The 9465-nt window shown below is 37.5% G+C and overlaps 1 protein-coding gene, 1 long non-coding RNA gene and 1 pseudogene across 5 annotated transcripts in view; 1 reads left to right on the top strand and 2 right to left on the bottom strand.

Annotated features, from left to right (window-relative positions):
- Window positions 1-1824, bottom strand: part of LOC140603991 (ornithine decarboxylase pseudogene) — a 10222-nt pseudogene extending 8398 nt beyond the window's left edge.
- LOC140603992 (uncharacterized) overlaps window positions 1-5681 on the top strand; it is a 28827-nt gene extending 23146 nt beyond the window's left edge. The window contains exon 3 of the long non-coding RNA XR_012007033.1: window positions 5312-5681. This is a non-coding gene — a long non-coding RNA (uncharacterized lncRNA). The remainder of the gene's footprint in view (window positions 1-5311) is intronic.
- Window positions 1-9465, bottom strand: part of SLC30A9 (solute carrier family 30 member 9) — a 79737-nt gene that overhangs the window by 65690 nt on the left and 4582 nt on the right. For all 4 annotated transcript variants that reach the window (XM_072774841.1, XM_072774840.1, XM_072774842.1 and 1 more), the window contains exon 2: window positions 3840-4007. In XM_072774841.1, coding sequence (XP_072630942.1) covers window positions 3840-4007 — 168 coding nt within the window. The remainder of the gene's footprint in view (window positions 1-3839; window positions 4008-9465) is intronic.

The raw sequence follows: 9465 nt of genomic DNA, 5'->3' as shown, positions 1-9465 counted from the left end.
AGATGCTTAACCGACTAAGTGGGTGACTACTTTAGATGAAGTGATTAAAGAATGACTTTGTTCAGAGTTGATATTTCAACTAAGATGTAAATGAGCAGAAGGCATCAGCCATGTGTAGAAGGGCACCTTAGAAAGAGAAAGCAAGAGCAAAGGCCCTATAATGAAAACAAGGTTTGTATTTTCTAAGAACCAAAAAGAGACTGTTTTGGCTGAAACATAATGAGCATGAAAAAGAGTGTGGAAGCATGGAGCCCAGGAGAAGGCTACTGCAGTAATCCAGCCAAAAGATGATGATGTCTCACAGCAGAAAAGTAGTAACCCAACAGCCTACCAATCATGTTAAGAAGTCACAGAGGCACCTACAGTTCAGATGTCCAAAAGTAAATCACCATCTTCTCATTAAAATACATTCTCGCTTTGGTATTCTCAATTTTAGAAATCAGTGAATCATCTATACAATCATCCAAACCAGTAACCAGCCACCATGCTTTACTTGACTCTCCTCTTTTTCCCAAATTAAATCACCAAGTCCTAATTATTCAGCTCCTAAATCTCCAGTTCATCTACTCACAAAAGCACTGCCATTAACCTAGTCTAGACTGACCCTCATTTCTAGTACTGCTCTCAGTACTTCCTCTCCTATGTGTTTTCCGGTAAAATTTTAAATAGGATCAAGTACTTCCTCTACTTAAAATACTCTAATAGATTCCCACTGCCTACAAAACAACGTCCAAACTCCTCAACAAAAACTTGATCTGACTTTACTTACTGCCTGATAGTCATCCCTTATGTTCTCAAAACTGATAATATCCCCACCAGGTCCTCTACTCACTAGTCTAAGCACACAAAATTATTTGCAGTTTTACCTTCTCCACCATTCATCACCAATACCTAATTTTCTTTTAGGTCCCTAATTAGATAACATTTCCTCATGGAAAACTTTCTCAACCACTCAAGACTCAGTTCAATATCCCTCCAAACTTCTCCTGCAGCATACAGTATTTCCTCCATCATGGTATTTACCATACAGCATTATATTCACTGAACTTTGTGTTAGTAATTTTCTGTTTTAGTAATAAGCAGAATCATTCTCATTTGCTGCCATATAAAAAGCGTACAATAAATATTTCTTTGGGGGCACCTGCATGGCTCAGTCAGTTGAGCATCTGACTCTTGATGATTTCAGCTCAGGTCATGATCTCAGGGTTGTGGAATCAAGCCCCGTGTCAGGCTCTGAGCTCAGAGCGGAATATCTGCTTATCCCTCTCCCTCTGCTCCTCCTCCTGCTCCATCTTTAAAATGAATAAATAAAATCTTTAAAAAAATAAATACTTCTGGAATAAATGAAAAAACTTTATTTTAACACTGCACAGCAGACTAGATATCCTTAAAAAAAAAAATCTTTTCAAATACATTGCTAAGCTCACAAAAAAATGTGAAGAGGGCAAAAACAAAAGGAAAGCCGAATGTCTACAGAGTAAGTGAGAACATCAAAGCTAACCTTTCCCCTGAGATTTGAGTATCTATTTCCACTGCTGCTAGGGGCATGAGAGAACAAGACTACATTCGGTTGAAGATGGGACATCTAACAAGACACCCAGAACAAAAGCTAGACAGTATAGCTGTGAACTAAAAAATATACACGCAGAAGGGAACAGCAAGAAAGCATGCCAACCTCTACTTTGGTGTTAAATAGTGGGGATGAAAAACAGAAGACTATGTATGTCAGCCCTCACACAAGTTTGCAGTCTGAATTCATGCTACCAAAGTGGTCTAAAAAACCTAGAGCAAAGAATTTTATTTTTTAGAGCAAAGAATTTAAGTTACTTTGGTCCTACGCTGTATTCTCAGCAGCTGAGGAAAAAGCAAACTCTATGCTGGAATGCATCTTCAATCCAGAGAGTCTTCAAATAGTTCCAAAATATAAAACATGGAAAACGAACAACTCTCAGTGTGGGGGGGAAATATATATATATATATAGCATCATGAATGAGGAGACAGAGGAAAAAAATAATATATAGTGAGAACGTTAAGTATCTGTTGTTGGCTCAGGTCATGATCCCAGGGTCCTGGGCTTGAGAGCCCCACATCAGGCTCCCTGCTCAGTGAGGAGTTGGCTTCTCCCTCTTCCACTCCCCCTGCTTGTGCTCTCTCGCCCTCTCTCTCTCTCAAATATATAAATCAATAAAATCTTTAAAAAAAAAAAAGGATAAGTACACAGAAATACATACCTAGTATGCAGAAATACATATAGGAAAGTTGCAGTTTACACCAAAGAAAAAGACTTTCAAAATAATCAAATTTAAAAAGCAATAACATATAAAAGACATGAGAACAAAAGCATGACATAGGACTTCTCAACAGCAACAGAAGCTGAAAAACATTAAATGTGCCTTTACCATAAAAAGATCCTCACCTAAAGGAACTTCTATAGGATGCACGTCAGACAGAAAGACCACAGAAATAAGAAAAAATGGTTAACGAAGATTTTAGAGAAATTTGAATAAATAACAATGTATACTGTATAGAAAGAAAGAGTAGAATACAAAATACTAGCCAATAAATATTATGTAAGTTAGGAGAAAGTGACCAGAATTAAAGCATTCCAAGTTCTTTATATTTTTCAGAAAAAAATGTGAACTTTTAATTTCCTTTAGACTTTAAAGTACATTGAGTATGTAACTCCCAAACAAGTGCATGTATGTGAATACATATGGGGTAGAAAGGATAATGCAATGAGAAAAAAAATTTTATTTTATTATAAAGATTCTATTAATTTATTCATGAGAGAAACAGAGACACAGGCAGAGGGAGAAGCAGGCTCCATCCATGCAGGGAGCCCGGGGCCCTAGGATCACGCCCTGGGCTGAAGGCAGCGCTAAACCGCTGAGCCACCCGGGCTGCCAGAGAAAAAAATTTCTAAAGGCAAAAAGAGATTTAAGAAAAAAACACAAGGGAGCTCATGACACAATGGCAGAAATATGCCCCAACATCAGTGGTAACAGTAAATGTAAACAGACTAAATTTCTAATTTTAAGACACAGATTATCAAATCAGGACCAAAAAAAAAGGTTAAAGTCAAAGGACAGAAAAATTTATACCAGGCAGAGATATCAAATCTGGTAAAGATATCACTTAAAAAAAAAAAAGTTGTTATATAAAAATAAAGGGTATAATTCATCAGTGTTAAGAACAACTCTAGATGTAAATGTATCTAACAACGTAACTTCAAGATATATATAAAGGAAAGACTGTCAAAAGTTACCATGACAGCTCTCACGGCTTAAAATCCTACCTTAGGAGAGAAGGAAGGTTTAGAATTAATGAACAAAATAGCTACCTGATAACTTAAAAATGAATGACAGAACACAAAGAAAGCAAGAGGCTATAATTAGGTAAGAATATATATTAATGAAATACAAAACATACAAAACAAAGTTCAAACAAAAAAATTACTACTTGGAAAAATAAGAAAATGGACACAGCTCTGGCAAGATTAATCAAGAAAATGACAAACACCATTAGGAATGGAAAAAAAAAAAAAAGGATGTAACTATATGTTCTGCTGAGAGTATACGAAGACTGTCATGAACTTGATGCCAGTAAATTTAAAATTTAGTTTAAGTGGACATACTCTCAGAGAAATTAGAAATTATCAAAACGGAGTCAGTCTAAAGTAGAAAAATTAAAAGAAATAAGCAGTTCAATAGCTTTCCACAAAGTAAGCACTAATTCAGACAATTTCGTACATAAGCTCTATCAAACGTGAGGGACAAGTAACGTTACACAAGCTGTTTCATTATACAGAGAAAGGTTATTTTAAAAGATTTATACACACCTGTTTCATCGAACGATGGTACTTTTTCCACTCTGAGAGTCTGCGACCCCTGTCCTTCTTTCTGCACGTTTGTGGAGTACGACTTCACTGGACTCAGCGCGCGAAGGTACGGATGCCCACAGCAAATCACGTGTGAAGAGCTTCTCAACGTCACTAAATTCTGCCATTCTAGGAGGAAAAAAATTAATTTCAAACAAACTCACAACAAAGATTTATACCAAATAAAAACATACCCACTATGATTAGAAAGAGTGATTCTACAGAATTACAACAAAACCTTCATTCTGCTAATACCCAAATGCCCACCGACCCCCAGGTGTATGGGGACTACGCTTTGTTAAAAAAAAAAAAAAAAAAAAAAAACTATTATACTCCTACTCTCTAATTTGTAATTTATATAGGAAACTTTTTAAATGTCTTTTTAAAAATATTTATTAGAGAGAGGGAGTGAGCAGGAGGCAGGGCAGAGGGACAAAGCTATCCTTACAGAGCCCGAGCCGGGGCTCAATCCCGGGAACCCAAGACCATGACCTGAGCTAGAGTCCGATGTTCAACCCACTGAGGGCACCCAGGCACCCCTGGAAACTTTTTAAATAATTAATTAACCAGATAAGACATTCTTATTATTCACCTCTTCTGAAAGGTCTCTAACATCTAATAGATACTTTTTATTTTGTATGCCGGCTGCATGCTCCAAGTCTGTGGGCATGATGGACTCTTCAGGGTAGAGAACTGAGGGGGGAGGTAAGGAGTGCTTCCTACTCAAAATTACCCTGTGTCCTCCTTCTGCTAGCTAGAGATTTATTCCTCTTTCATTTCACAATAAGTGAATTATATTAATCAGTCATTCATACTGTCACTGATTTTTTTTTAATCAGATAATTAGATCAACATTTGGTGAGATTCTGAAGCATATAGGAATTCTAATTGAAGGAAGAATAGACACTAATTACAAAGCACTTCAGCTGCTACATCTGGTTGACTGTGGGCTTTGGAGGGCTGAAATACAGAAGAAAAATATATTCCACACTTGCACTCAAGTGGCAGAAAAGTAAATCTATCTGCCTCTACTCTCACCGGACCCTTTCTCTCTCTCTCTCTCTCTCTCAACTATGAGTACTAGGGATCCGTGGGTGGCACAGCGGTTTGGCGCCTGCCTTTGGCCCGGGGCGCGATCCTAGAGACCCAGGATTGAATCCCACGTCGGGCTCCCGGTGCATGGAGCCTGCTTCTCCCTCTGCCTGTGTCTCTGCCTCCCTCTCTCTCTCTCTCTCTCTCTCTCTGTGACTATCATAAATAAATAAATCAACTATGAGTACTAGACTTTGAACACCTTGTGAATAATTTACATATTTTAAAGTGTTTGGTGAAATAATGAAGTTCTATCATTACAGATAGTCAAGTTTTTCTGAGTGGAGAGTTAAGCATTTAAGGGTTCAAACTTTTCTTTCTTTTCCATTTTTCCCCCTAAGCAATCTCTACGCCCAACTTAGAGATGGAACTCACAACCCTGAGATCACGAGTCATGTGTGCTCTACCAACTGAACCAGTACCAGCAGCCCAAGGGTAAAACTCTATCTGCTTAATAATGATCTTCCAAAGATGTTAATTCGTGTATGTGCATGTACAGATGTAGGCCTTCCGATATCAAGAAAAATAAACTTTTTAATGCCTCGGAGAATTCATCAGGAACCTAAGTTATCATGAATGTCAAAGGTTATTTGAAATGAAAAGCATGAAGAACATAAAACAACATAAATATTCAAGTTTCAGGCTTGAAGTTGTTTCTTTGAAAAACTTCCTGATGTCAACTTACGGTTTCACTTATTTGGCAAATAATTGTTGAAGGCCCAGTATATTCTTGGTCATTTGCCTCTATTTTTTAAAGGCTTACTCTTAAAGTAAAGCAAATATAACAACGTATCTCCTTGCACATTAAAATCTGTAGCCTACTAGCCCAATCAGCGAAGCAAGGGCTAAAGCAAATTTTCGTAAGAAACTCATCCTCCAGGAAAGCGTCTTACCACGGCCACTAGTGTTCTGACCCGTCTATTCTATCCAAACTATCTTTCCTGATTATTACCTACAAAGCCAATATGCCACCAATGCTTTTTTTCCACCGATTGATCAAATCCTTTTACAGAGATTGTGCTCAAGTGTTTCAAGAGGGATTATTCCACGTATAAAAATCCTTCCTCAGAAGATGACAATATTTCCATGACTTGATGCTAGATTTTTTTTCAAAGTTCTCCTTAGTTTTTCAAGCATTACAGAAAGTTTCAAACATATGCAAAGGTAGAAAAAACAATACAATAAATGTCCAGGTCATTGTCCACCTTTAACAATTATCAACTCATGGTGAACCTAGTCTTATCTCTACCTGCACCAATACCTCTTTGCCTCCATGTTAATTTGATGCAAATCTCAGATATAAAATAATTGGGCAGCCCGAGTGGCTCAGCGGTTTAGCGCCACCTTCAGCCCAGTGCCTGATCCTGGAGACCCGGGATCAAGTTCCACGTCAGGCTCCGTGCATGGAGCCTCTGCTTCTCCCTCTGCCTGTGTCTCTGCGTCTCTCATGAATAAATAAATAAAATCTCAAAAAAAAAAAAAAAGATATAAAATAATTCACAAGTATTTCAGTATGTAGTCTGAGACAAGAACTTTTAAAAACATAGCCAAACCACCATTACAAAAAAATACACAATACCTTAGTATCATCAAATATCCTCAATTTCCAACTGTTAGAAGTGTTATAATCTGTATTTGTGTGAACAGATCCTAGTAAGATCCACATACTATTGTTGACTGAGAGGTCTTTTAAGTCTCTTTTAAGCCACAGGATGGTTTTTGTTTGTTTGTTTTGTTTGTTTGTTTTTAAGTAGGCTCCATGCCCAGTGCAGAGCCCACTGCAGGGCCTGAACCCAAAACCCTGAGATCAAGACCCAAACTAAGATCAAGAGTCAGACACTGACTGAGCGACCCCGGTGCCCCACGATGTCTTTTTTTTTTTTTTAAAGTCTGAATTCTGCTGACTTATTTCCCATTGTATTGTTTAACCTGTTCTTTCTTATATATGTTCTATAAATCAAATGGATGTAAAGGTTTTATCTAAATTCTGATTCTTTTTATTAGAACATCACTACTTATTAAAGCAGTGACAAGTTCTGGAGGGCCTGGCTGGCTCAGTTGGTATGGCTAGCAACTCATGATCTCAGGCTCCTGAGTTTAAGCCCCATGCTGGGCATAGAACCTACATAAAAAAACAAATAATAATCTTTGATAGCTTCCTTGCTAGCTGTTCTGGAAAGTCCTTACTTAATTTTTAACTCAGTAGAATTTCAGCTATCAGCAACTTTAAAAGTACACACTTGGCATTAATGCAAGATCAAAAACTGTACAAAACTTGAAAAATACCATCTCTAATATTTTATACTCCAAAAAACAAATGGGACCACATTTGATTCAGTAAAACAAATACCTAACACACAACAATAGAAACACAACTATTTTAAAAAAGGAAACAACTATTTTTAAAGATTTTTATTCATTTATTTGACAGAGAGAGTGAGCACAAGCAAGGAGAGCAGCAGGAGGAGGGAGAAGCAGGCTTCTTGCTGAGCAGGAAGCCAGACTCAGGACTCAATCCCAGGGCTCTGGGATCATGACCAGAGCTGAAGGCAGACGCTTAACCAACTGAGCTACTCAGGCACCCCCAAGAAACAACTAGCTTTAAAAAAATTATTGAATTCATGAGTTAATTCTAGAAGGCAGAAACACAGTAAAAAAATATTACCACCATTAATACCCTTTCTTCAAAGGGACATCTGAAATAAAAAACTGCCTATGTAAGATTAATCTTTGAGAGGTCAGTGCTCACCATTCTATGGGCTTGGACAAAGACTTCTCATTGCTGTATATATGAGAGCTATTTTTTTTTTATGATTTTATTTATTTATTCATGAAAGACACAGAGAGAGGCAGAGACACAGGCAGAGGGAGAAGCAGGCTCCTTGAAGGGAAGCTGATGGGGAACTCAATCCCGGGTCTCCAGGATCACGCCCTTAGCCGAAGGCAGATGCTCAACCCCTGAGCCACCCGGGGGCCCCTAGAAGAGCTATTTCTTCACCAAGACTGGGAGAGACTTTTGTCTGTCTAGTTACAACAATCATTCTTCTCTGCTTTTATTTCACCTACCACTTACTCGGCTTTCAGAGGAAATTTGGCTTTCTTTTTCAGATTACAACAAACTTTTTGTCTCCTGCAAACTTACAATTCTGTCTACTGTGTATGTTGCTTCTACAATAATCATAACTAAAAACAAACAGATTTCTTGCAGTTTGTACTGTTTCCTTACTGTCTAATTTAAGGACTAGAGAGTCAATTTCGTAGCCTGAGTCTTCTAGAGATCAGTCTCTTTAGTTGACACTTTTTCAGTAGTTTCTCCTCCAAATTCCTAAAGCACTGACATATCAAAAAACTAAATCATTGTTATACTTAATTTTGTAAGACATTATTGCTAACTTAAGATACACAATAGTAAGCAGAGTAGCACACCAGAAGCTTGCTGGGCCCATTAAATACACAGTAATATAAAACACAAAAGCTGTTCTTCCAGGCAATATTTATCATGGCAAAAACTGGCAACAACTTACATGTTTCCTAATAGAAAAATAATTAACTTATGAGAGGTCCTTATATATGTTTTTTAAGATTTTATTTATTTATTTAAAAAATAGAGCACAAGCAGGAGGAGAGGCAAGCAAAGGGACAGGGAGAAGCAAACTTGGGATTTGATCCCAGGACCCCGGGTTCATGACCTGAGCCGAAGGCAGATGCTCAACCGACTAAGACACCCAGGTGCCCCAAAGGTCCCTATAGCTTCACTGTGTATACGTTTAAATCTTTTAAGAACGTGGGATTTGAAAAAAAATCTGTAATGTTGCATCAAAAAAAAACCAAGAGACAAAATAACGTAACAGGATTTCAACTATTAAAATGTGACTAATGAGAGTAGGTGGCTGGCTTAGTAGGGCATGTGACCCTTCATCTGGGGGTTCTGAGTTTGAACCCCACGTTGTATATAGAGCCTACTTTAAAAAAAATGTGGCTGGTGAAATATCTAGATTATGCTTAATTTTTACTCCATAATTTATACTTTTCTGTATTTAAAAAAAAAAGGCCTAAATTTTTCAAAACGAAGAATGTAGTCATTGCCAAATTACTTCCACTATTACTACTAACACTATCTAGTCTACCTTAATGCTTTGGCTAGCCAAAGATGCAGAGAAACCTTTTGTGCCTAATCATCTACCAAGGGAAAGTGTGACCTTCATCAGGAAGTCCAGCCAACAGGACTCCTGCTGAGAACAGACTAAGCAGCAGAGAAGGGTTTTTTTTGTTGTTTTTTAGTAAGAAATATGAGATCCTGGCAACTTCCTGCACTGCCTCTTGGTATACATCTCTACTGCACTTAATTCTTGTTAATATTTGCTTAAAAAAGTAAAAACAGTATCTAATACACGCAGGGTTTACCAAGTGCCACTGTCCTAAATACCTGTATTATATAATTTATATCACAAAACATACCTCAAAGCCATCTACTTCTCTCCATCTTCATTGCAAC

This window comes from Canis lupus, chromosome 14 (assembly GCF_048164855.1).
Source record: "Canis lupus baileyi chromosome 14, mCanLup2.hap1, whole genome shotgun sequence".
In the NCBI taxonomy this organism is placed as follows: Eukaryota; Metazoa; Chordata; class Mammalia; order Carnivora; family Canidae; genus Canis; species Canis lupus.
This window is presented reverse-complemented; position numbering and strand designations above follow the sequence as displayed.